The sequence below is a fragment of the Hypanus sabinus genome, chromosome 4 (genome assembly GCF_030144855.1).
Source record: "Hypanus sabinus isolate sHypSab1 chromosome 4, sHypSab1.hap1, whole genome shotgun sequence".
In the NCBI taxonomy this organism is placed as follows: Eukaryota; Metazoa; Chordata; class Chondrichthyes; order Myliobatiformes; family Dasyatidae; genus Hypanus; species Hypanus sabinus.
The window spans coordinates 81,130,183-81,158,062 of NC_082709.1; the positions used below are offsets into that span (position 1 = coordinate 81,130,183).

General features: G+C 41.9%; 1 protein-coding gene and 1 long non-coding RNA gene across 2 annotated transcripts in view; one reads left to right on the plus strand and one right to left on the minus strand.

Annotated features, from left to right (window-relative positions):
* The window catches only part of map3k2 (mitogen-activated protein kinase kinase kinase 2), a 134,105-nt gene that overhangs the window by 62,362 nt on the left and 43,863 nt on the right, over positions 1-27,880 (plus strand). The window contains exons 2-5 of the mRNA XM_059967523.1: positions 17,716-17,788; positions 24,072-24,187; positions 25,396-25,436; positions 27,361-27,460. Coding sequence (XP_059823506.1) covers positions 17,785-17,788; positions 24,072-24,187; positions 25,396-25,436; positions 27,361-27,460 — 261 coding nt within the window. The 5' untranslated portion in view covers positions 17,716-17,784. The remainder of the gene's footprint in view (positions 1-17,715; positions 17,789-24,071; positions 24,188-25,395; positions 25,437-27,360; positions 27,461-27,880) is intronic.
* The window catches only part of LOC132392935 (uncharacterized), a 48,689-nt gene continuing 36,433 nt past the window's right edge, over positions 15,625-27,880 (minus strand). Inside the window, exons 2-4 of the long non-coding RNA XR_009511693.1 lie at positions 26,074-26,459; positions 22,962-23,043; positions 15,625-16,159 (exon numbers count right to left, since the gene is read on the minus strand). This is a non-coding gene — a long non-coding RNA (uncharacterized LOC132392935). The remainder of the gene's footprint in view (positions 16,160-22,961; positions 23,044-26,073; positions 26,460-27,880) is intronic.

Below are 27,880 nucleotides of genomic sequence, written 5' to 3' on the forward strand. Positions count from 1 at the left end.
CTACAATTACTACTAAGCAACGCAGTGGTTTAATTATTGGGTTTTGGGGTTTTGAGTTTTTGATCCTCCACATCAACTCGGTACAGATGGAGAGTGCACTCGAAAGCAGTCTGTCACTGGGTCCCAAGCCCTATGCTGAAACATACATTCTGAAATGTTTTATATGCATAGAAAGGTAAAATATATACTATGGACAAACGTTTGACTAACTGATGCTAAATAATACCGGATGTACCTGTTCCGACTTACTTAGTAAGAGAACTTCGGATTTTTTCCGATCCGGATCCACGATAATCCACACACATCCTCCCGTATACTTTAAATCATCTCTAATTTACTTATAACAGCTAATACAATGTAAATGCTATGTAAAATATTGTTATACTGCATTGTTTAGGGAATAATGACAAGAAAAAAGTCTGTACATGCTCGAACAACAAGTGCTGGAAGAGCACTACCGGGTTTTCTCGATTCGCGGATAAGGAGGGCCGACTGTATACTGTAATTGATTGATTTATTTATTATTTTGTTTTTTCCCCCCATCTATATTATGTATTGCATTGATCTGCTGTTGCTAAGTTAACAAATTTCACATCACATGCCGGTGATAATAAACCAGATTCTGATTCTGAGGAGGAACTGCTTTTCCCAGAGAGTGGTGAATCCATGGAATTCTCTGCCCAATGGAGCAGTGGAGGCTACCTCAGTAAATATATTTAAGACAAGGTTTGATAGATCTTTGCATAGTAAGGGACTTAAGGGTTATGGGGAGAGGCAGGTAGGTGGAGATGAGTCCGTGGCCAGATCAGTCATGATCTTATTGAATGGCAGAGCAGGCTGGACGGGCCAGATGGCGGATTTCTGCTCCTTTTTATTTTCTTGTGTTCTCCCCTCTTAATCCCTCCTGCTTTATCATGTCTAAAACAACAGAATTCTGGAATATTGAGCTACCAGTCCTGCTGTTCCTGCAACCAAGTGTCACTAATAGCTACAATATAATAATTCCAGGTGTTGATCCATGTCCTGAGCTCACCTGCCTTTCTGACAATACTTCTTACTTTGAAATATCTTCAGCTCAGGGCTTTAGTTGCAGCATGCTCAACATTTTAATTCTTGAGGTTTATCTGAGGTCGTAACAACATCTATCCCACAACTGTCTGTTCTGGCATTCTGGTTTCCATCTCCCTGCAACTCAGTCTGTATAACAACGCACCACATGAGAATGCTGGTCTGTCACTTTGAAATACTTGGTTACAGCACTGATAAGGTCTGGTGGATACGAAGCTTTAACTATAGTGAGTATTTGTCCAGTGCGATACATGTGGGGGTAGGACCTTTTGTATTATACTGTGCTACACTACTGGGGATGAAAACTGATGTTAAAATGTTAGGTCAGCACAGATTTATATACATATATCTGTCACTGAACAGTGATTAGGAAAGCTGACAGATCAATTGTTGCTAGGGGTATTGAATATTTCTTTATTCAAACTCACAGACTTTAATAGAAGCACAGTGGGGAGTACCCTGACAGTTGCATTGGTATGGAAACACCAATACCCAGGAATGGAATAGTGTACACAAGGTGGTGGATACGGCCCAATCCATTATGGATAGATCTCTCCTCACCACTGAGCACACCTACAAGGAGTGCTGCCACAAGGAAGCAGTAATGATTATGCCCCGGTTCTGTCCAAATTAAATTTCCTAAAATTGATTTTAAGTTAGACTTCTTTGACAATAATTAGGTCACTAATTCACTGAAGATACTCAGAATATACTTTCATATTTATATTCAATAATTAGTGATATGTGCAATACTGGGCTGTTAAGAAAATATTTGATGAATCAAATTAGAGTAGTTTATCATCATTTTAATGCTTATTCCAAACGACATCAATATCTTTGTTTCCATGCTATGCTTGCTTCATGAAAGCATGTAAGTCATGAAGCTACCAATGGCTCCTCACTGGTTCCATCATGGTTAATTCTGCACAGTGGGATTTAAACTAGAGCTGCCGGGGGATAGGAACTAGAGTGCCAGAACAGTTAGTGAAAGGTTATGGAGGCAGATGCTGGTAAGACCTGAGACAAAGTCAGGAATCAAAAGGTTGAGCATGGTGCGACTAGTGTCTTCAGCTACCTATATTTCAATGCAAGAAGCATCATAGGAAAGGTGGGTGAGCTCAGGGCATGGATCAACACCTGGAATTATGATTTGTATCCATTAGTGAGACTTGGTTGCAGGAGGTGCAGGACTAGCAGCTCAATATTCCAAGTTTCAGTTGTTTAGGCAGGACAGAGCGGGAAAAATTAAAGGTGGAAGGGTGGCATTACTAGTCAGGGAAAATATCACGTCAGTTCTCTATCAAGACAGACTGGAGAACTTCTCTTGTGATTTGTTATGGATGGAAATGAAAAATAAGAAAGGTAATGGGGCTATATTACAGACCACCCAAAAGTCCTAGCGATTTCAAGGAACAAATTTGTAAAGAGATCACAGACTGTTGCAAGAAACATAAGGTTGTTATGGTAGGTGATTTTAACCTTCCACATATTGACTGGAATCCCATACTCTAAAAGGGCTATTAGGGAATGAGACAGGGCAGGTGACAGGAGCTTCTCTAGGGGAACACTTTACATCCAATGACGACAATGCCATTAGTTTCAAAGTAAATATACAAAAATTAGGTCTGATCAACAGGTTGAGTTTCTGAGTTGGAGAAAGACCAATTTTGATGGTACAAGTTGACCTTCACTAATCCGACTACCTGTAATCCGGTCCCTTTGATAATCCGGCACTGATTTCAAATTTTCCACGCAACTATTATTTCAAATTTCCAAGGCCACCGTACCAATCTGCGATTGTCAGGCGATTCCTGCTTGTTTTCCTTCATTTATTAATATCATTTGCGTGAGACACAGCCGCCTGGCACCCGCCCATCTCACGCACTGGGTTGGTCTTGCCTTCTCGCGCACCTGCCGGCAGTCACACACTGTCCTCTGGCCAGCGTTCCATTCCTTTTTGCCTGCAACCTTAGATCAGACGTGGCGACCCACTGAATTTAAGCATATTACTAAGCGGAGGGAAAGAAACTAATGAGGATTCCTTCAGTAACTGTGAGTGAAGAGGGAAGAGCCCAGCACTGAATCCTGAATTCATTATTATCTAACTTGTACTGATTTACATGGTATTTTAAAGGTATGATGAGGCAGTTAGCTATTGCTTAATGTGATCCTCCTGTAATTCGGCATTTTCACTAATCTGGTACTCCTCAGGTCCCAGTGGTGCCGGATTATAGAAGGTCGACCTGTATCAGAAATGATCTGGCAAGTGTGTATTGGGACAGGCTGTTTTCTGGCAAAAGTGTACTGGGAAAGTAGGAGACTTCCAAAAACGAAATTTTGAGAGCACAAAGCTTGTATGAGCCTGTCAGAATAAAAGGTAAACATAACACGTGTAGGGAACTTTGGTTTTCAAGAGATAATGAGCATAATAAGAGAAAAAGGAGGTGCACAGTAGTTGTAGGCAAGTAGGAACAAATGAAATGCTTATGGAACACAAGAAATGCAAGAGAACACTTAAGGAAGAAATCAGGAAGGCTAAAAGAAGGCATGAAATTGCTCTAGCAGATAAGATTAAGGAGAATCCTAAAGGATTCTACAGATATGTTAAGAGCAAAAGGATTGCAAGGGACAAAATTGGAAGAGCAGAATGGTAATCCATATGTGGAGCCAAAACAGATGGGGGAGAAGTTAAATTCATTCTTTGCATCTGCATTTTCTCAGGAGACAGACACAGAGACTATAGAAGTGAACCAAAGTGACATCAATTTCATGGGCCCTGTTTTTAAGCCTTTCCTGCTTTTTGCTTGAGGTCGTTGTCTTGTTGGAAAACAAATCTCCCAAGTCACAGTTCTCTTGCAGACTGCATCAGTTTTTCCTCCAGGCTCTCCCTGTATTTTGCTGCATTCATTTTACCCTCTACCTTCACAAGCCTTCCAGAGCCTGCTGTAGTGAAGCATCCCCACAGCGTGATGCAGCCACCACCATGCTTCACGGTAAGGAGGGTGTGTTTTTCATGACGTACCATGTTTGGCTTATGCCAAACATAGCGTTTAGTCTGATCGCTCAGAGCTTTTAAGAGAAGTTTCGATAGGTACATGGATAGTAGGGATATAGAAGGCTATGGTGCTCGTCAATGGGAGTAGGCAGTTCAAATGGTTTTGTCAGGGACTGCATGGGTCAAAGGCCTGTTTCTGTACCGCACTATATCTCTATGAAGTCATTAGGATCAAATGTATTAGGATTTAATACCTAGTTTTATAGTACTGCAGCAGTATCGATAGTGTACCAATTTGCTCTGCATTTCATATAAGTACATAATTTGTTACTCAGTTTGTATTTTTTATAGCTTCTAATTATTTCCATGAAACTTCAGAGCATCACTTAATTGGTTCAAAATGTACTGGCCCCAGTGTGTCCCAATTAACCAGAATCCACTGTAAATAAAGTGACGCCACACACAGGAGTGTTTGTATGTCAGATGACTGACAAGAACTGGTAAAGTAGTGGTGGTCTGGTGGGATAGGGGTGGAGGTGTTGATCATCCTTACTGCTTGCAAAAGTAACTGTTTTTGAGTCTTCAATTTTTAACCCTTCCTGCTTTTAATGAAAGATGATTGACTTGAAATGCCAGTGATATAGTTGCATATGTTATGGATTAAAAGTGAGACCCCTAGCTATTTTTTTGTATATTCAAGGGATGTGTCAGCATTTAATTTCCCTATCCCTTGTTCCTCATCAGAAGTTGGTCAAGTCAAGTCACTTTTTAATTGTGCTGTACACAGTAAAAATGAGACAACATTTTTCAGGACCATGGTGTTACATGACACAGTACAAAAACTAGACTGAACTATGTAAAAAAAAACAACACAGAGAAAGCTACACCAGACTACAGACCTACTGGACTGCATAAGGTGCACAAAAACAGCGCAGGCATTACAATAAATAATAAACAGGACAATAAGGCAAGGTGTCAGCCAGGGTTCAGGTATTGAGGAGTCTGATAGCTTGGGGGAAGAAACTGTTACTTAGTCTGGTCGTGAGAGCCCGAATACTTTGGAGCCTTTTCCCAGATGGCAGGAGGGAGAAGAGATTGTATGAGGGGTGCATGGGGTCCTTCATAATGCTGTTTCCTTTGTGGATGCAGCGTGTAGTGTAAATGTCCGTGATGGCGTGAGGAGAGACCCCGATGATCTTCTCAGCTGACCTCACTATCCGCTGCAGGGTCTTGCAATCCGAGATGGTGCAATTTCCGAACCAGGCAGTGATGCAGCTGCTCAGGATGCTCTCGATACAACCCCTGTAGAATGTGATGAGGATGGGGGGGTGGGAGATGGACTTTCCTCAGCCTTTGCAGAAAGTACAGACGCTGCTGGGCTTTCTTTGTGATGGAGCTGTGTTGAGGGACCAGGTGAGATTCTCCGTCAGGCAAACACCAAGAAACTTGATGCTCTTTTCGATCTCTACCAAGGAGCTGTCGATGTTCAGCAGGGAGTGGTCGCTCCATGCCCTCCTGAAGTCTACAACCATCTCTTTTGGTAGTGAGCTATCTTCTTGAACCACAACAGTGCTTGAGGTGTGAGTATAGCCACTGTGCTGTTAGGGTAGGAGGGTCAGGATTTTGACCTAGTGACAGTGAAGGAACTGGAACATATTTCCAAGTTAGGATGGTGTGTGTCTTGGAGCAACTTCAAACATAGTCGACGTGTTGTGTCGGTACCCAAATGTATGGCAACATTTGTGGGCTGACCCCTGCACATCTTCAGGTTGTGGTGTTTGTTAATGCAAAAGACATATTTCACTATATGTTTCTCTGTACATGTCAGAATCAGATTTATTATCAACAGCATGTGTTGTGAAATTTGTTAACTTAGCAGCAGCAGTTCAATGCAATACATAATAAAGAAAAAATAATCAATCAATTACAGTATATGTATATTTGAGATTTAAAATCTTGCAAAAACAGAAATAATATATATTAAAAAGGTGAGGTAGTGTTCACAGGTTCAATGTCCATTTAGGAATTGGATGACAGAGGGGAAGAAGCTGTTCCTGAGTTGCTTATTGTGAGCTTTCAGGCTTCTGTACCTCCTACCTGATGGTAACAATGAGAAAAGTGCATACCCTGGGTGCTAGGGGTCCTTACTAATGGACACTACGTTTCTGAGACACCGCTCCTTGAAGATGTCCTAGGTACTATGTAGGCTAGTACCCAAGATGGAGCCAGCTAAATTTATAACCCTCTGCAGCTTCTTTTGATCCTGTGCAATAGCCCCCCCCCCCATACCAGACGGTTATGCAGCCTATCGGAATACTCTACATGATACAGAAGTTTTTGAGTGTTTTTGTTGACATATCAAATCTCTTCAAACTGCTAATAAAGGATATGTGATAATAAATTACTCTGAATCTTCCAGCAGCGTGGTGTTCCCCATACATTTGCTGCCCTTGTTCTTCTAACTGGTAGAGTATTTGGAAGGTGCTCCTTGGGGAGTCTGTATGAGTTGCTACAGTGCATTCTGTTGAAGGGACAAACTGCTGCCTCTGCGTGTTGGTGGTGGACTGAATTAATGGTTATGGAAAGGGAGCCTATCAAGTGGGCTGCTGTGTGCTGTAAGGTGTCAAGCTTCACGAGTGTTGCTGAAGTTGCCTTCATCCAGACAAGTAGAGAGTGAGCCGTGCAGGTGGTGAACAAGTGATTTCCTTTTGTAATATATAAATATAATATATGATGTATATACAGTGCCTATAAAAAGTATTCACCCTTTTGGAAGTTTTCATGTTTTATTGCTTTACGACATTGAATCACAGTGGATTTAATTTGTTTTTTTTTTGACACTGATCAACAGGAAAAAGACTCTTTCATGTCAAAGTGAAAACAGATCTTTATAAAGTGATCTAAATTAATTACAAATATAAAACAAAAAAATTGATTGCGTAGGTATTTACCCACTTCAAGTCAGTATTTAGTAGATGCACTTTTGGCAGCAATTACAACCTTGAGTCTGTGTGGAGAGGTCTCTATCAGTTTTGCACATCTGAACACTGCAATTTTTCCCCATTCTTCTTTATAAAACTGCTCAAGCTCTGTCAGATTGCATAGGGATCATGAGTGAACAGCCTTTTTCAAGTCCAGCCTTTTTCAGACCTCAATCAGATTGAGGTCTAGGTCTGGACTCTGACTTGGCCACTCCAGGAAATTAACTGTGTTGTTTTTAACCCATTCCTGCTTTATTCTTGAGATTATTGTCTTGCTGGAAAACAGATCTTCTCTAAGTCGCAGTTCTCTTGCAGACTGCATCTCAAAGTCTTCCAGAGCCTGCTGCAGTGAAGCATCCCCATGGCGTGATGCAGCCATCACCATGCTTCACAGTAAGGAGGGTGTGTCTTTCATGATGTACCATGTTTGACTTATGCCAAGCATAGCGTTTAGTCTGATGGCCAAAAAGCTCAATTTTGGTTTTATCAGACCATAGAATCTTCTTCCAGCTGACTTCAGAGTCTCCTACATGCCTTCTGGCAAACTCTAGCTGAGATTTCATAGAAACATAGAAAACCTACAGCACAATACAGGCCCTTTGGCCGAACATGTACTTATTCAGAAATTGCCTAAGGTTACCCATAGCCCTCTATTTTCCTAAGCTCCCTGTACCTATCCAGGAGTCTCTTGAAAGACCATATTGTATCTACCTCCACCACCATTGCCAGCAGCCCATTCAACGCACATCACTCTCAGCATAAAAAAAACTTACCCCTGACATCTCCTCTGTACCTACTTCCAAGCACCTTAAAACTGTTCCCTCTTGTGTTAGCCATTTCAGCCCTGGGAAAAAGCCTCTGACTATCTGCACGATCAATGGCTCTCATCATCTTATACACCTCTATCAGGTCCCCTCTCATCCTCCATCACTCCAAGGAGAAAAGACCGAGTTCACTCAACCTATTCTCATAAGGCATGCTCCCCAATCCAGGCAAATCTTCTGTTCTCTCTTTCTATAGTTTCTACATCCTTCCTGTAGTGAGGTAACCAAAACTGAGTACAGTACTCCAGGCGGGGTCTGACCAGGGTCCGATAAAGCTGTAACAGTACCTCTCGGCTCCTAAACTCAATCCCACGATTGATGAAGGCCGATGCACCGTATGTTTTCTTAACCACAGAGTCAACCTGCGCAGCAGCTTTGAGCATCCTATGGACTCGGACCCCAAGTTCCCTCTGATCCTCCACACTGCCAAGAGTCTTACCATTAATACTATATTCTACTATCATATTTGACCTACCTACCAAAATGAACTACTTCACACTTATCTGGGTTGATCTCCATCTGCCACTTCTCAGCCCAATTTTGTAAACTATCAATATCCCGCCGTGACCTCTGACAGCCCTCCACACTATCCACAACACCTCCAACCTTTGTGTCATCTCCAAATTTACTACCCCATCCCCCCCCCCCCCCCCCCCCACTTCCTCATCCAGGTCAATTAATAGTCAGAAACAGGTGAATTGATCATGGGGAACAAGGATACGGCAGACCAATTGAATAACTACTTTGGTTCTGTCTTCACAAAGGACATAAATAATCTTCTGGAAATGGTAAGGGACCGAGGGTCTAGTGAGATGGAGGAACTGAGGGAAATACATGTTTGTAGGGAAGTGATGTTAGGTAAATTGAAGGGATTAAAGGCAGATAAATCCCCAGGGCCAGATGGTCTGCATCCTAGAGTGCTTCAGGAAGTAGCCCAAGAAATAGTGGATGCATTAGTGATAATTTTTCAAAACTCTTTAGATTCTGGATTAGTTCCTGAGGATTGAAGGTTTCTTTCACCCAACTTTTAAAAAAAAAAGGGAGAGAGAAACCGGGGAATTATAGATCAGTTAGCCTGACATCGGTGGTGGGGAAAATGCTAGAGTCGGTTATCAAAGATGTGATAACAGCACATTTGGAGAGTGGTGAAATCATTGGACAAAGTCAGCATGAATTTGTGAAAGGAAAATCATGTCTGACGAATCTTATAGAATTTTTTGAGGATGTAACTAGTAGAGTGAATAGGGGAGAACCAGTGTATGTGGTATATTTAGATTTTCAAGAGGCATTTGACAAGGTCCAACACAGGAGATTAGTGTGCAAACTTAAAGCACATGGTATTGGGGGTATGGTATTGATGTGGATAGAAAATTGCTTGGCAGACAGGAAGCAAAGAGTGGGAGTAAACGGGACCTTTTCAGAATGGCAGGCAGTGATTAGTAGGGTACCGCAAGGCTCAGTGCTGGGACCCCAGTTGTTTACAATATACATTAATGAATAGATGAGGGAATTAAATGCAGCATCTCCAAGTTTGCAGATGATGCAAAGCTGGGCAGCAGTGTTAGCTGTGAGGAGGATGCTAAGAGGATGCAGGGTGACTTGGATAGGTTAGATGAGTGGGCAAATTCATGGCAAATGCAATTTAGTATGGATAAATGTGAGGTTATCTACTTTGGTGGCAAGAACAGGAAAACAGATTATTATCTGAATGGTGACCGATTAGGAAAAGGGGAGGTGCAACGAGACCTGGGTGTCATTGTACACCAGTCATTTAAAGTGGGCATGCAGGTACAGCAGGCGGTGAAAAAGGCAAATGGTATGTTGGCATTCATAGCAAGAGGATTTGAGTACAGGAGCAGGGAGGTTCTACTGCAGTTGTACAAGGCCTTGGTGAGACTACAGCTGGAATATTGTGTGCAGTTTTGGTCTCCTAATCTGAGGAAATACATTCTTGCCATGGAGGGAGTACAAAGAAGGTTCACCAGATTGATTCCTGGGATGGCAGGACTTTCATATGAAGAAAGACTGGATTGACTAGGCTTATACTCGCTGGAATTTAGAAGATTGAGGGGGGGATCTTATTGAAACGTATAAAATTCTAAAGGGATTGGACAGGCTAAATGCAGGAAGATTGTTTCCGATGTTGGGGAAGTCCAGAATGAGGGGTCACAGTTTAAGAATAAAGGGGAAGCCTTTTAGGACCAAGATGAGGAAAAACTTCTTCACACAGAGAATGGTGAATTTGTGGAATTCTCTGCCACAGAAAACAGTTGAGGTGAGTTCATTGGCTATATTTAAGAGGGAGTTAGATATGGCCCTTGTGGCTAAAGGGATCAGGGGGTATGGAGAGAAAGCAGGTACAGGGTTCTGAGTTGGATGATCAACCATGATCATACTGAATGGCGGTGCAGGCTCGAAGGGCCAAATGGCCTACTCCTGCACCTATTTTCTATGTTTCTAATTATAAACATCACAAAGAGCAGGGGTCCCAAAACAGATCCCTGAGGCACTCCACTGGTGACTGGCCTCCATGCAGAATATGACCCGTCTACAACCACTCTTTGCCTTCTGTAAGCAAGCCAATTCTGAAGACACAAAGCATGGTCCCCTTGGATCCCATGCCTCCTTACTTTCTCAATAAGCCTTGCCTGGGGTATCATCAAATGCCTTGCTGAAATCCATGTACACTACATCCGGTCTACCTTCATTAATGTATTTAGTTACATCCTCAAAAAATTCAATCAGGCTCGTTAGGCATGGCCTGCCTTTTACAAAGCCATGCTGACTATTCCTAATCATATTATACCTCTCCAAATGTTCATCAATCTTGCCTGTCAGGATCTTCTCCATCATCTTAGCAACCACTGAAGTAAGTCTCATAGGTCTATAATTTCCTGGGCTATCCCTACTCCTTTTCTTGAATAAGGGAACAACATCAGCAGCCCTCCAATCCTCTGGAACCTCTTCCATCCTAATGATGCAAAGATCATTGCCAGAGGCTCAGCAATCTCTTCCCTCACTTCCCACGGTAGCCTGGGGTACATCTCATCCAATCCTGGAGACTTATCCAACCTGATGCTTTCCAAAAGTTTCAGCACATCCTCTTAATGTCTATATGCTCAAGCTTTTCGATCTGCTCTAAGTCATCCCTACAATCACCAACGTCCTTTTCTGTAGTGAATATTGAAGAAAAGTATTCATTAAGTGCCTCAGCTATCTCCATCGGTTCCATACACACTTTTGCACTGTCACACTTGATTGGTCTTATTCTCTCACATCTTATCCTCTTGCTCTTCACATACCTGTAGAATGCCTTGGGGTTTTCCTTAATCCTGCCTGCCAAGGCTTTCTCTTGGCCCCTTCTGGCTCTCCTAATTTCATTCTTAATCTTCTTGCTAGCCTTATAGTCTTCTGGATCTCTATCATTACCAAGTGTTTTGAACCTTTAATAAGCTTTTCTTCTTGACTAGATTTTCAACAGCCTTTGTACACCACGGTTCCTGTACCCTACCATCCTTTCCCTGTCTCATTGGAACATACCTATGCAGAGTGCCACACAAATATCCCCTAAACATTTGCCACATTTCTAGGAGAACATCTGTTCCCAGTTAATGTCTCCAAGTTCCTGCCTGATAGCTTCATATTTCCCCTTACTCCATTTAAATGCTTTCCTAACTTGTATGTTTCTATCCCTCTCCAATGCTATAGTAAAGGAGAATTTCATGAGTTTTTTCAACAGTGGCTTTCTCTTTTCCATTTTCCCATAAAGACCATAGGACCACAAGACATAGGAGCAGACTGAGGCCATTTGGCCCTTTGAGTCTGCTCCACAATTGAATTATGGCTAAGCCTTCTTCCCCCTGCTTAACCCCATTCTCTGGCTTTTTCCCCATGTCCTTTGATGCCGTGTCCAATCAAGAACCTATTAATATCTCCCTTAAATACACCCAACAATCTGGTCTCCAGCTGTGTGTGGTAAAAAAAAATCCACAAATTCACCACCCTCTGGCTAGAGAAATTTCTCCACATCTCTGTTTTAAATGGATGCCCCTCTATCCTGAGGCTCTGCCCTCTGGTCCTAGACTTCCCCATCATGGGAAGCATCCTTTCCACATCTACTCTGTCTAGGCCTTTCAACACTCCAAAGGTTTCAAAAGCCTCCGCATCACATCCCTTCTCATATATTCTAGACCTCTTGAAATGAATCCTAACATTGCATTTGCCTTCCTCACCACCAACTCAACTTGCAAATTAACTTTTAGGGTGTTGTGCACAAGGACTGCCAAGTCCCTTTGCATCTCAGACTTTTAGATGTTCTCCCTGTTTGGAAATTAGTCTACACATTTATTTCTACTACGAAAGTACATGACCATGCATTTTCCAACATTGTATTTCGTTTGCCACTTTCTTGCCCATTCTCCTAATCAGTCTAAGTCCTTTTGCAGCCTACCTATTTCGTCAATGCTACCTACCTCTCCACCAATCTTTGCATCATCTAAATCATTGATGTACAGTTTAAAAAGAAGTGGTCCCAACACTGACCCCTGCAGAACACCACTAGTCATTGGCAGCCAACCAAACAAGCATCTTTTTATTCCCACTTGTTGCCTCCTACCCAATCAACCAATGCTCTAACCATTTTAGTAACTTTCCTGTAATATGATGAGCTCTTAACCTTGGTTAAGTACCTTGTCAAAGGTTTCTGAAAGTCCAAATATACAACATCCACTGCATCCGTACTTGTACATCTATTGTACTTGTAATCTCCTTAAAGAATTCCAACAGGTTCTTCAGGCAAGATTTTCCCTTAAGGAAACCATGTTGACTTTGTCCTGTCTTGTCCTGTGTCACCAAGTACTCCATACCTTCATCCTTCTCAATTGACTACAACATCTTCCCAGCCACTGAGGTCACACTAACTGGTCCATAATTTCCTTTGTGCTGCCTTTTTCCTTCCTTTTTTTTTGTAATTTTTTTTATTGAAGTTCAGCATCAAGCAAACATTTCCATTTGCAATTTTCCAGTCCTCTGGAACCATGATAATATTTGGAAGCTCATTGCTAATGCCTCCACAATCTCCTAATGCTTTCTCTTTCAGAATGCAGTAAATCTGATCCAGGTGATTTATATCCCTTTAGGTATTTAGCTGCAACTGGTGAAGCACCTAGTAACAGTTGTTGTATATCTCTCCCATCTTAGCCACTGTGTGTAACCTCTCCAAAGTTGTCATTGGTCTCTTTGGTGGCATCCCTCACTAGCCCACTTCTTGCTTGGTCTCTCAGTTTTTTGAGGATGGCCTGCTCTAGGCAGATTTACAGCTATGCTATAAATTCCATTTCTTGCTGATTGACTTAACTATACTTCAAGGGATATTCAGTAACTTGGAAATGTTCTTGTATACATCTAGTTTCTTTTCAATGGTAACTCAGCCCTCCCCACCTGTAGATATTGACAGTGGGGGATTTGTGATTGTAGTGCCATTCAAGGTCTTAGGGTGTAAATATTCTGCGATCTACTTCTGACATTAACACTATAACTTAAATTAACTTAATATATGTGACAGTTCCTGTTGAGTTCAAGATTCATTTAATTTCAGATGGAGTCGACCACATTCTCAAAGCTCTCTTTGAGGAGACTTCCTCATTTAGGTGGTGGGAATCTATTTGAACTGTTGCTCAGGAGACTATTTTCTGTTTGCTGACTGCTAGGATTCCAATTAAGTGCAGTCCCCTGACCTTTCCCCTTGGTCTTGCAAATCAACTCTTTATCCAGTTCCCTTTTGTAAGTTGAATCCCTTTTGTCACATTAGTGCTTACAAAATTATAACAAATTTATTCTTCAGAAAAGAAAACTACAGATTAGAAAAGTATTTTAGGATTGTTTTTATATTTATTGTGTCTTTTTGGGGCTAATTTGGCATATTATGTTTTTTATATGCTGCATCAGATCTGGAGTAACAATCAATTGGTTCTTTACACTCTTGTACTGAAGAATAGCAATGAACTATCTTGATCGATTTATATCAGTTCATGCATATTTGGTTGTTTTCTGCACTGACGTTACTTAATAGTCACTGCAGATGAAGAAGCTACTCATTTGGAATCAGAATCAGGTTTGATATGTTGTAAAGTTTGATGTTTTGCCATCCATAACAATTATAAAAACTATAAATTACAATAAAGATTATATTTTAAAAATTACATAAGTTACATAAGAGAGCACACCCCCCCCCCCAAAAAAAAAGTACTGAGGTAGTGTTCTTGAGTTCATTGTGCATTCAGTAATCTGATGGCAAAGCAGAAGAAACTGTTTGTAAAACATTGGAGTTTGTGGCTTCAGGCTCCTGTACCACCACCCCGATGTTAGCAATGAGAAGGGGGCATGTCCTGGACGATAAGGGGTTTTTAATGACGGGTGCCACCTTTTTGAGGCATCACCTTTTGAAGGTGTCCTCAATGCTGGCAAAGCTAGTGCCCATGTTGGGGCTGGCTGAGTTGGCAATGCTCTGTACCTTTTACCAATCCTGTGCCAGGGCCGCTCCATACAGAACGGTGATGCAACCTGTTAGAATGCCCTCCACGGTACGTCTGTAGGTTTACAAATTCAGAAAGCCCGTTCTCATCTCTGCAGTAGCTGGCAGCACAGGCAAAAGTTTCTGGAGCGATGGAGATTGAAACTGATGTAATGTGGAATTGGTGACGCCTCACTGTCTGGTTTTAGCTCAACGGAAACTTCTGCAAATTAAAATTCGTTTCACTTCCAAAGGCAAGATCCTGAATATGTAAACAGTTCCAGATTTGCTTGTGGGAGCAGCCAATTATCAAAGGGGCACTTACCTTCAGAAAAACTCTCACCTTGAACTGGGACTGACTTGATTTGAGGGCACCTCTCACACAAGCACTTACACACACATGTGGACTGGATGGCTAGCTTTCACAACGCAAAGTATGATCTGTGTGGAGGCCAACTAAATAGGTGCTTGTCCATGCAAGGTACCCATGAGTTAAATTGAGATGTGATTTCCCCCAGGTCAGCAAGAACTGAATCAGAGATTGGTGTAGGTGGGAATCACAAGAGACAGTGACCCCACCACCAAAGGTTGGCAAGTCCCAGGGTCAGAGACCCGTACAAGTCCTGAAATCAAGGCCTAAGGTTGGTTAGCAGGTGCTAAGGATGTGGTCAGCAAGTCCTGGGTCAGGGGTTCATGTAGGCATAAGTTGAGATGAATTAGGCCACTCGGCTCATCAAGTCTGATCTGCCATTTGTTCAGGGCTGATTTATTATCCCTCTCAACTTTATTCTTCTGCTATCGCCCTGTAACCTTGCTAGTTTCAGTAGGTTATGCACAAGGGCCGACGACAGCCCACACCCAGGTCAGTAACCCCCTGGGAGTCTGGAAGTCATGGGCCAAGGACTGGAGGCCTAGAGGTGACCTGTTTTGGAGTTGGGGGTCTATCTGTGTGTGTGAGTGGGTGGGAGGCTGAGCACGGGGCTTGTTTTGCTGTTTTTGTTTTATTGTTTTTTTTTTGTGGGCATACTACGTTGGCGTCAATATGTGGCAACACTTGTGGGTTAGGTTCAATAGATCAGTAGTTCCATTTAATATCAGATAATGTATACAATATACAACCTGAATTTACTGTTCTTCATAGACATCCACGAAACAGAAGAGTACCCCAAAGAATGAGTGACAGTAAAAATGTTAGAACCCTAAATCCCCCCCAACTACCTCCCTCCCGCACACAAGCAGCAGCAAAGCAACATCCCCACTCATTTCCGCAAAAAAGCATTAGCACCCTCCACCCACCTAACAAGCAACAGCAAAACCCCCTGTAAAGAGCATGATCTGCAGAGCAACAAAACTGATCATTCACCTGACAATTCGACATGCCTCAGACTCTCTCTCCCTAATAAAGGGACAGAGAGGTGTCCCCTTTCACAGCAAGGGGAAACCAAAGACAAACAACTTGCTGATTTACAGTGTTTAAGACTCTATATCACCTTTTTTGCCTTGAATTCCCTGACTCAAGAATTGGCAACAAGCTCTCCCCAGCCAACGAGAAAAAGAGAGAGAGTGCGCAATTTGCTGAGTGCAGAGTCCCCCACTTCTGATTTGCTCTTCCTGATGCTCCATTGTCTGTCTCGACGCTTCAGTCAGTGGCACCAGCATAGAATCAGCTTGTCCTGAGGGTTGCAGAGCCTCAACTCCGAAGGTGCACTCCTCTGCTTGGCTGCGTCCATGGGATATTGAAAATTGGCCGATTGAAGAGTCCCAGGAGCGGGTCCCATCACTGCAAAGAACAGAAGTTTGAGTATAGCTCTAGGCCAGGATCTCCAACAGATCCCCCATCCCTTTTGAAAAGGAAAGAGAGAGACATTAAGGGTAAAATTAAGTTGTTTCCGTAGCTGAGCTCAAAGGAGATGCTGCTAAGCGCCATCGTAGTTCCACCCACAGACATGGGTGTGTTTATTGTTAATTCAAACAATACCACTGTATGATTTGATGTATATTTGATAAATAAATATGAATGTGAGTGATTCAGACAATGTGCCTTTGGAAAGTGCCTCATCTTTTCCCAAACCTGTACTGTTTATCGCAAGTTTGGTGTCCCTTCTTCAGCTAGCCCGGGCGTCGGTAGTGATGGTCTGAAGGTCAATCAGGAGTTGGAAGTTGAAGCCTGATGGCCAGAGCAGTATCAGAGGGAGGAATGTGATTTGTTTTGCTGTTCCCTACATGTGGAAAAAGTACTACTCCTATCCATTCACTTCCTCCCTTAAACAGTCCTTCCAGGTGAGGCAAAACTTCACCTACGAGTCTGTTGGGATGATCTACTGTATCTGGTGCTCCCGATGCAGCCTCCTCTACATTGGAGAGAACCGATGTAGATTGGGGGATTGCTTTGTTGTGAACCTGTGCTCCAACTACAAATAGTAATATTTCCTGGAGGCTAACCATTTTAATTCAATCCACTATCCCATCCTGAGATGTCAGTCCCTGTCCTCCTCTTCTACAGGCATGGTGGCATGAACATTGATTTCTCCAACTTATAGTAATTTTCCCCTTTCCCTCTTCTTCAATTCCCCACTGTGGCCCTCCTCTTACCTCTTCTCCATACCTGCCTATCAACTCTCTCTGGTGCCCCTTCTATGTTCCCCCTCCTCTCCTATCAAATTTCTCCTTCTCTAGCCCTTTATCTTTTCCATGTATCACCTCCCAGTTTCTCCCCTCTCCTTCTCTTCCCCACCCACCTGGCTAATCATATCACCTCCCAGCTAGTACTCCTTCCCCTCTTCCCATTCTGGCATTACCCCTTTCCTTTCCAGTCTTGGTGAAGGGTCTCAGCCCAAAACAACAACTGTTCATTCATTTTCATAGATGCTGCCTGACCTGCTGAGTTCCTCCAGCATTTTGTGAATGTTTCTCTGGATTTCTAGCATCTGCAGAATTTCTTGTGTCGTGGCTTTGTTGCTTGTTGTGTTCTGTGTTGTTCTACCAAGCATGGCGGGCATGCAATATATGTGACAGAAAGTATGGTGAAACTTGTGGGCTGCCCCAGCATATCCCTATATTGTGTTGGTTGTCAATGCAAATGATACATTTCACTGTATGTTTCGATGTACATGTAATAAATAACTCCAAATGTGAAAGTTTCACTTCCTCTTCAGGAAGTCAAAGCACCCAAGTCCTTCGATGTTGAGTGGGAACAAGAATCTACATTTGGCCATTCAGTACCTGATGATATGAAAGATGCCTTTGATATGAAAGATGCCAGTGTGATGGGACTGGTGTTGAGGCCAAGGGACTTGCTGTATGTTTTGACATTGTTGAATGGATTTTATGTTTCAGGTAAACCTCAGTCTATTGATGGAAGAGTCGACTGCCTGTTAAAGATTCATTGGCCAGCTTGCTGCCAGAATGGGTAAGTTGAATGTTTGTTCTTGTTTATTTCTACACTTATTATATCCACAAAGAAATCGCTGTGCATAGTGGTTTCCTTGAGGTTGTAATGAGTGAGTTGGATAGAAGGAAAAAGGTGAATGTTGTATACTTGAATTTCCAGAAAGTGCCCAATAGTTACATAGATGCCTATAGGGTAAGCATGCATGGAGTTGGGGGTAATGTATTAACATGGTTAAAGGTTTGGTTAACCAATAGAAGGCAGAGAGTTGAGATAAATGAATGTTTCTCTGATTAGCAAACAGTAGTGAGAGGAATCAGTGAAGGGGTTGATGCTGGGCATGCAACTGCTTACAATCTGCATTGACAATTTGGAGGAGGGTACTGTGTTTTCTAAGTTTGCAGATGACAGTAAATTTATTATTATTTCTTCATTTTCTTTCGTATTTGCACAGCTTGCTGTCTTTTGCACACTGGTTGTCCATCCTGTTGGGTGTGGTCTTACTTTGATTCTGTTATGGTTATTGGATTTACTGAGTGTGCCCGAAAGAAAATGAATCTTGGGGTTGTATATAGTGACATATATGTGACTTTGATAATCTATTTACTTTGAACTTTAAACTTTTGTGAGGAAGGACAGGCTGATGATGGGGCAAAATCAGGGGTGGCAAATACAGGACAGAACGTATTATATTTGAATGCATGCAGTATTCTGAATAAGCTAGATGATCTTGTAGAGCAGTTAGAGATTGGCAGTATTGGACATCACCAAGTCGTGGCTGAAAGAAAATCATAGATGGAAGCTTAACATCTAAGGACACACATTGTTTTGAAAGGGCAGGCAGATAGGCAGAGGGGTTAGGGTGGCTCTGCTGGTAAAAATGTATCAAGTCCTTAGAAAGAGGATTTGATTTCATATTAGAAGATTGGAATCCTTGTGGGTAGAGTTAAGAAACTGCAAGGGTAAGAAGGCTCCGACTGGAGTTATATACATGCCTCTGAACAGTAACCAGGATGTGGGACATAAATTTCAGCAGGAAATGGGGGAATATAACGATTGTTGTGGATTTCAAGAGAGGCAATTTGTAGAGTGCATAGGAGATAGCTTTTTAGAGCAGCTTGTTGAGCCCACTAGGGGATCAGCTATTTTGGATTGGGTGTTGTGTAATGAACCAGATTTGATTAGGGAGCTTAAGGTAAAGGAACACTTAGGAGAAGACAATGATCAAAATATGATAGAATTCACCCTGCAATTTGAGAAAGAGAAGCTAATATCAGACGTATGAATATTACAGTGTAGTAAAGGGAATTACACAGGCATGAGAACAGACCTAGCCAAAGCTGATTGAAAGGAAACACTAGCAGGGCTGACAGCAGACCACCAATGGCTGGAATTTCTGTGAGCAATTTGAAAGGCAATTCAAAGATGAAGAAGTATCCTAAAGAAAGGACGAGGCAAATGTCATTGACAAGGGAAGTCAAAGACAGCATAAAAGCAAAAGAGATGCCATAAAATTTAGTAATAATTAGTGGTAAGTTAGAGGATTAGGAAGCTTTTAAAAGCAACAGAAGGCATCTAAAAAAACTTAAGTGGGAAAAGATGAAGGTAAGCTATCTTATAATATCAAAGAGGGTACCAAAAGTTTTTTCAGATATAAATATAGAGTAAAAGGATATTGGGCCACAGGAAAATGGTATTGACAGACAGACAGACAGACATACTTTATTGATCCCGAGGGAAATTGGGTTTCGTTGGAGGGGTAGTAATGGGAACAAAGAAATAGCGGACAAACTTAACAAGTATTATGTGTCAGTTTTCACTGTGGAAGACACTAGCAGTATGCCAGAAATTCAAGAGTGTCAGGGGGCAGAAGTAAGTGTAGCTGCTAAGGTAGGTGGCATTGTGGATAATGAAGTAGGTTTTCAAAGTTTGCAGAGAGATTTAGGCCAGTTAGAAGAGTGGGCTGAGCGATGACAGATGGTGTTTAATGCTGATAAGTGTGAGGTGCTACATTTTGGTAGGACTAATCAAAATAGGACATACATGGTAAATGGTAGGGCATTGAAGAATGCAGTAGAACAGAGTGATCTAGAAATAATGGTGCATAGTTCCTTGAAGGTGGAATCTCATGTGGATAGGGTGGTGAAGAAAGCTTTTGGTATGTTGGCCTTTACAAATCAGAGCATTGAGTATAGGAGTTGGGATGTAATGTTAAAATTGTACAAGGCATTGGTAAGGCCAAATTTGGAGTATTGTGTACAGTTCTGGTCACCGAATTATAGGAAAGGTGTCAACAAAATAGAGAGAGTACAGAGAAGATTTACTAGAATGTTACCTGGGTTTTAGCACCTAAGTTATAGGGAAAGATTGAACAAGTTAGGTCTTTATTCTTTGGAGCGTAGAAGGTTGGGGGGGACTTGATAGAGGTATTTAAAATTATGAGGGGGATAGATAGAGTTGACGTGGATAGGCTTTTTCCATTGAGAGTAGGGGAGATTTAAACAAGAGGACATGAGTTGAGACAGGGGGCAAAATTTTAAGGATAACATGAGGGGGAATTTCTTTACTCAGCGTGGTAGCTGTGTGGAATGAGCTTCCAGTAGAAGTGGTAGAGGCAGATTTGGTATTGTCATTTAAAGCAAAATTGGATAGGTATATGGACAGGAAAGGAATGGAGGGTTATGGGCTGATGCGGGTCAGTGGGACTGGGAGAGAGTAAGCGTTCGGCATGAAGGGCCGAGATGGCCTGTTTCCGTGCTGTAATTGTTACTTAGGAGTACTTAGGAGAAGATGCTTGGGTCTTAAGGTAGTATCAACTAGACCAAATGGTCTACACCCCAGGGTTCAAAAGAGGTAGCTGAAGAGATTGTAGAGGCATCAGTAATGATCTTTTGAGTAATGATCTTTTAGACTAGAATAGTTACAGAAAACTGGAAAATTGCAAATGTCATTCACTTATTAAGAAGGGAGGGAGGCAGAGTAAGGAAATTATAGGCCAGTTAAGTTGGAATCAATCATTAAGGACGAGTTTTCACAGTATTTAGAAGTGCATGATAAAGTAGGCCAAAGTCAGTGTGGTTTTCTGACAAACCTGTTGGAATTCTTTGAGGAAATAACAGGCAGGACAGACAAAGGAGAGTCAGTGGAGGTTGTTTACTTGGATTTTCAGAAGGCCTTTGACAAGGTACCAAATGTGAAACTGTTTAACAAATTAGTACCCGTGGTGTTGCTGGAAAGATATGAGCACGGATAGAAGATTGGCTAACTGGTATGACACAAAGAGTGGGAATAAAGGGGGCCTTTTCTGGTTAGCTCCAGGTAACAAGTGATGTTCCGCAGGGGTTGTTATTGAGACTGCTTCTTTTCACGTTATGTGTTGACCATTTGAATGGCGGAATTCATGGCATTGTGGCCAAGTTAGCATATGATACGGAAATGGGTGTAGGTAATGTTGAAGAAGCAGGGAGTCTGCAAAAGGACTTGGAGAGATTGGGAGAAAGGTCAACAAAGTGGCAGATGGAATATAGTGTATGGTTACACACTTTGGTAGGAGGAATAAAGGCAAAAACTATTTTCTAAATTGGGAGAAAGTTCAAAAATCAAAGGTGCAAAGGAACTTGGAATCCTCGTGCAGGATTCCCAGAAGGTTAACTTGCAGCTTGAGTCGGTGAGGAAGCAAATATAATGTTAGCATTCATTTCAAGAAGACTAGAATACAAAAGAAGTATGTAATATTGATACTTTATAAGGTATTGATCAAACCGCATTTGCAGTATTGTGAGCAGTTTTGGGTCCCTTATCTAAGAAAAGTAGTGTTTTCATTGGAGAGGGTCCAGAGGAGATTCACGAGAATTATTCCAGGATTGAAAGGATTAATGTATGGGAGCATTTGATGGCTTTGGGACTGCATTTGCTGGAGTTTAGAAGAATAAGGGAGGATCTCATTGAAACCTATTGAATATTGAAAGGCCTGAATAGAGTAGATGTGGAGAGGGTATTTCCTTTAGTGTGAGTCTAGGACCAGAGAGCATAGCTTTATAATAGAAGGATCTCTCTTCAGAACAGAGATGAGAAGGAATATCTTTAGCCAGAGAGTGGTTTATTTGTGGAATTCATTGCCACAGATGGCTGTGGAGGCCAAGACATTGAGTATATTTAAAGTGGAGATTGATAGGTTCTTGGTTAGTTGGTTAGTTGGTTAGTTAGGGTGTCAAAGGTTATAGGGAAAAGGAAGGAGATACTGATTGAGAGGGATAATAAGACTTGATAGTCCAATAGACAATAGGTGCAAAAGTAGACCATTCGGCCCTTCGAGCCTGCACCGCCATTCTGAGATCATGGCTGATCATCTATTATCAATACACAGTTCCTGCCTTGTCCCCATATCCCTTGATTCCCCTATCCATAAGATACCTATCTAGCTCCTTCTTGAAAGCATCCAGAGAATTGGCCTCCACTGCCTTCTGAGGCAGTGCATTCCAAACCCCCACAACTCTGTGCTGTGTGTTTTCAAAATGTGAAATATTTAAGGGGAACCTGAGGGGGAACATATTCATTCAGAGGGTGGTGTGAGTGTAGAATGATTGCTAAGGAGGAGCTTAGAAAGAATAACGGCGCTTAACAGTGACTCCTCAGTCCAAGAGGCCTAATCCTGCTCCTATGTCTTCTGGTGTTATAGGCCAGGTTGGGAAGCAGTGTCTTAAGATAACAAAATGAGGATTCTAAGTCGAGTTTATTGTAATGTGCACAGGTATAATGAAAAATGTACTTGCAAGAGCATTGTAGGGATGTAGTATCATAAAACAGCAATCACAGGGAAAAAAACACAAGTTGTGCATACTTTTTACAAGAAAGAAAGCAAATTGAACAATAACAGTTCATATTTAGTGCAAAGTTGTCATAGTGTTGCTAAACTGTAGTGATGAAGAGTGTTAGAACATAGAACAGTACAGCACAGTAGACCATTGATGTTGTGCCTAGCTTTTAACCTACTCCACGATCAATCTAACCTGTCCCTCGTACCTAGCCCTCCATTGTCTTTCATCCATGTGCCTATCTGAGAGTCTCTTAAATGCCCCTGATGTATCTGTCTCTACTATCACAATATCTGTCAGCATGTTCCACACCCACCACTTTTTGTTTAAAAGAAACCTCTCACTGACATCCCCCTCTCCCTGTACTTTCCTCCAATTACCTTAAAATTATGTCGTCTCATATTAGCCGTTTCATCTGGGGCTCAAGTTGCAGGGAAGCAGTTGTTCCTAATGGTGTGGCACCTAAGAACAGAGATGAGAAGGAATTGCTTTAGCCAAAGGGCAGTGAATCTTGGAATTCATTGCCAGACTGCTGTGGAGGCAAGTCATTGAGTAGCGGAGATTGATAGATTCAGGGTGTCAGAGGTTACAGGGCAAAGGCAGGAGAATGGATTTGAGAGGGATAGTAGATCAGCAATAATGAAATGGTGGAGCAGACTAGATGGGCCAAATGGCCTGTTTCTGCTCTTATGTCATATTATGGTGTTATTACATTACGGGTTAGTGAAGTCCACATTGCTGCTGCACAGTCCATTCATTATCTTCCCAGTATTTCCTTAATTAAAGACTCTAACATGTCTTTAAACTTGAAGACAAAGTGCAGGGTTAATGGCAAGATTCTTAGCAGTGTGGAGCAACAGATGGATCTTGGAGTCTTGAAGTTGGGTCTTGGATCTTGGAGTCCGCATCCATAGATCTCTCAAAGTTGCTCAACGAGTTGTTGAAGGCTTATTGTATGTTAGCTTTCATTAGTTGGGGATTGAATTCAAGAGCCATGAGGTCATGTTGCAGCTCTATAAAACCCTGGTAAGACCACACGGAGTATTGTGCTCATTTCTGGTCGCCTCATTATAGGAAGGATGTGGAAGCTTTAGAGGCAGTGCAAAGGAGATTCACCAGGATGCTGTATAAATTAGTGAGCATATCTAGGTTGAGTGAGCTCGGACTTTTCTCCCTGGATAAAAGGAGGATGAGGGGTGACTTGATAGAGGTGTACAAGATGGTAAGAATCATAAATAGAGTGGACAGGCAGCATCTTTTTCACAGGGTAGAAATAGTGAATAAGAGTGAATAAAACAATTACCCTTTGGTAATTGTTAATTTTCTAAGTTAAATAAATTGGTGAGGGGTAGAACCCAGGGTATTTATTGTGCTCTTCAATGTTCTGGATTGAGACAAGTTTTAAAAATCTGCACTGTATTTGAGGAGAGAGCAATATGGCAACGTATTCGAGTGGTTGTGAGCAGTGTCACAATAATTTGTTTTGATAGATGAGCAGGAAGCGCTCCACTCCATCATGCAGGACCTGGCCGTGCTGCACATGGCAAGTCGACCTCTCCTGTCACTGCACGAGACAGGGAAACCCAAGACCTCATCCGGTAATCAGGTACGTGTCCATCAAAGTTTGGGTTCCATAAAGCTGCAGTCACAGAGCAATACTGCACGATACAGGGGCTTTGACCCAACTAGTCCATACTGACCACGGTGCCCACCCATCTCTGATGAACATGGTAAGGGTCTTCCAACCTTCCTTCTCTGTTGCCTGGGGTGGGGAGAGGTCTCCTGGCACAGAGTCACAGAGCAATACAACACAGGTTCAGGGTCTTCAGCCCATCCAGTCCAGGTCATACACATAAAATGTTGGAGGAACTCAGCGGGTCAGCTGGCATCTCTGGAGGGGAGTAAACATTGGTTGTTTTGGATTGATACCCTTTATCATTTAAGGCGACACAGTAATATAGTGATCAGCGCACACTTAGCTCTTTACATTGTCATGAAATCCCAATTACTTATTTATTTTATTTCTATTTATAGATACAGCTATTTGGGATCAATGGGCAGCATGGCTCATTGATCCCGAATAGCCTGTTAGCACGCTGTATCTAAGAATAGAAATAAAATAATTAAGTAATTGGGATTTCATGACAATGTAAAGAGCAAAGTTTTTTTTCATTTAGAGATCATCAACAGTGTTGAGTTCATTACTCTTTGGATGAATGACTTCCAGATAATGGATGTTTCATTGACAGTAAAATGAACTGTCAGGACTCCATTTTGGGAAAATTATTCACTGTTACGATGAGTTCAAAAGTGAAAACTCAAAGATGAAATCTAAAGGACCCCTTTTTTGCTGGCTATGGGATTCTGGAAGAAATAAGAGATTAAGCAATAGGATGAAGAGGTTTAACCTTTGGGAAAAGTCACTGGTTCCAAGATGAATTTTTCTCTTCAGGAAAAGAAAATGAATGGTATTCTTGCCTTCACTGGTCAGGACATTGAGTATATGAGTAAGGAATGCATACTGAAGTTCCAAACCAGAATCAGGTTTTTTTTACACTGACATATGTTGTGCAATTTCTTATTTTGTGCCGGCAATACTGTGTAATACATAAAATATTACTGTAAGTTACAATAAGACATATATATTAAAAAAAATAGTTCAAAAAATGAGATAGGGTTCATGGACCTTTCATAAATCTGATGGCGGAGGGGAAAAAGATGTTTCTGAAACGTTGAATGTGTGTAAATGTTCATTATTTACAATCCCATCACATCTAACACTCCTTTGATTTAGCTTTTGTGCTTCCATTCCAGAATGACGTTAGAGTCAAATTTGAGTTTCGTGGGGAGAAGAGGTGAGAAGCCGTCCCTTATCCTTGGAGTTAAAATGAACTGGATTCTGTGGCCATTTCTATCTTAATCTGATTTCTGAGAAATTTACGCACTTTACATAAACACCAGAAATTGATTGCATCTCTGAGAATAAAGATCCGTGGATCAGCACAGGCAGGAAGATTGACCATCTGACCCACACTGAGTGTACATAATATGGAGTTGTGAGCACTACATCACAGAAACAGCCCTTGCGGACCCATCTAGTACGCCGTACTATTAATTGCCTAGTCCCATCAACCTGTACTCAGACCATAGCCCTTCATACCTCTCCCATCCATGTACCCATCCAAACTCCTCATAAATGTTGAAATTTAACCCAGATCCATTACTTCCTAAGGGTTCAAAAGTAAAATTTAATATCAGAAATGTATACAATATACATCCTGAAATGCTTTTTCTTTGCAAACATCCAGGAAAACAGAGAAATGCCCTAAAGAATGAATGACAGTTAAACGTGAGAACCCCAAAGTTCCCCCCAGCTCTCCACTCCTGTGCATAAGCAACAATCCCCACTCCCCCACCAGCAAAACAAAAGGCGCACCCGCTACAGAGCACAAGCGTGAGCTAAGCGATAGCAAAGGCACAGACCAAAGTTACCCCAAAGGCTTTGCATTTCACCCGACATTCGACAACGCAGGTGTCCTCCATTTTCACAGTGAACGGGAGATATAACAACAACCCGTTGGTTTACAGTGTTAAGAATTTGCTTCATCGCTTTTTTCGAGCTCTGTGCCCGAAGATCGCAAATCCCTTGAGTCTTCGGGCCCACAGCGAAAGATTTTCCGGCCTCCTGCTGTGACACCGCTCCTTGATCGCCCGTCTCCAGAGCCCGGAGATCTTAGGCTCCAAACACGATCGAGACTCTTGGGCCAAACCTTTGGCATGTCAAATATCAGCCAGTCATGGAACCCCGAGGACAGGTCCCATTCCCGCAAAGAACCGAATCCTGTGTGTAACTCCAGGTCAGGGTCTTCAAAAGAACCCTGAAAGGGAAAAATAAAGATATTAAAGGTGGAAATAGAGCTGTTTCCGAAGATGCAAGCTAAGGAGTCGCCGTTAGGCGCCATTATCCCTTCTAAGCTCCTCCTCAGCAATCGTTTTACACTCACACCACCCTCTGAATGAATATGTTCCCCCTCAGATTCCCCTTAAATATTTCACATTTTACCCTTAGCCTAGATCCTCAAGTTCTTGTCTCACCCAAACTCAGTGGAAAAAGCCTGTTTGTATTTACAATATCTATACCCCTCATAATTTAGTATACCTCTATGAAATCTCCCTGCAAACTCCTACCCTCCAGGGAATAAAGTCCGAACCTATTCAGTCTTTCCCTATAGCTTAGGTCCTCAAGTCCTGGCAGCATCCTTATAAAATTTATCTGTAATCTTTCAATCTTATTGATAACTTTCTTGTAGGTAAGTGACAGAACTGCACGCAATTCTCCAAATTTGACCTTACCAGCATTTTATACAACTTCAACATAACATCACAATTCCAATCTTCATTACTTAGATTAATGAAGGACAATGTGCCAAAAGATCACTTTACAACCCATTCTTTCCATGAAGTCACTTCTGTTAAGCTCTACTAAGTTCAACCCATCCTCATAAGAAACACTCCCAAATCCAATGGTCGAAATAAATCATTGGAGCCTGGAATTATCACCTGGATAATTATGGTTATAATACTGTTTGAAGATTTTTGTCAGTAAAGAGAAATGCAGACCATAAAGATTCATTCCTCATTCAGAAATGAAGTTAATTAAACAGCTGTGGTGATGTATGTAGAGGGATCTAGTCTGCATCTTCAGCCCTCTGCAACTTCCTCTATCATCTGAGTGCTGTTAGTTACACTGACTAATTTCTCTTCTCATTCCCAATTCAGAATCTTGCAGTTTCCCCGACCAGTTCTGCTTGAAGACATTGCAGCTAAAGCCAAGGTTGCCTTTGGTCAGCCGATGGGTCTGCACTACACCAATAACGAGGTAGGCCATTGGGTCTGTATTCCACTAATAATGAGGTAAGCTATTGGCTCTGCCCTCCACCAATGACAAGATACCATACTTACTTATCCTTTCGCCCGTTGGACAGTTTGGTATAATGAATGTGAAATAAAACGTGAAAATTTTTCATAAAGATTCAGTACTTGAAAATATTTGCTGTTGTTGAAAGGAACATTGGTCAAAGTTGAATCTAATGCCACAAAGACATCTATGCACAGATGCAATGGAAAACTCCCTTAGAGTCATAGAGCACTGCAGCACAGAAACAGGCACTTTGACCCATCTAGTTCATCCCAAACTGTTAATCCCCTATTTCCATTGTTCTGCTTCTGGACCTTAGCCCTTCATATCTCTGCCATCCATGTACTTATCCAAACAGAGAACATAGAACAGTACAGCATA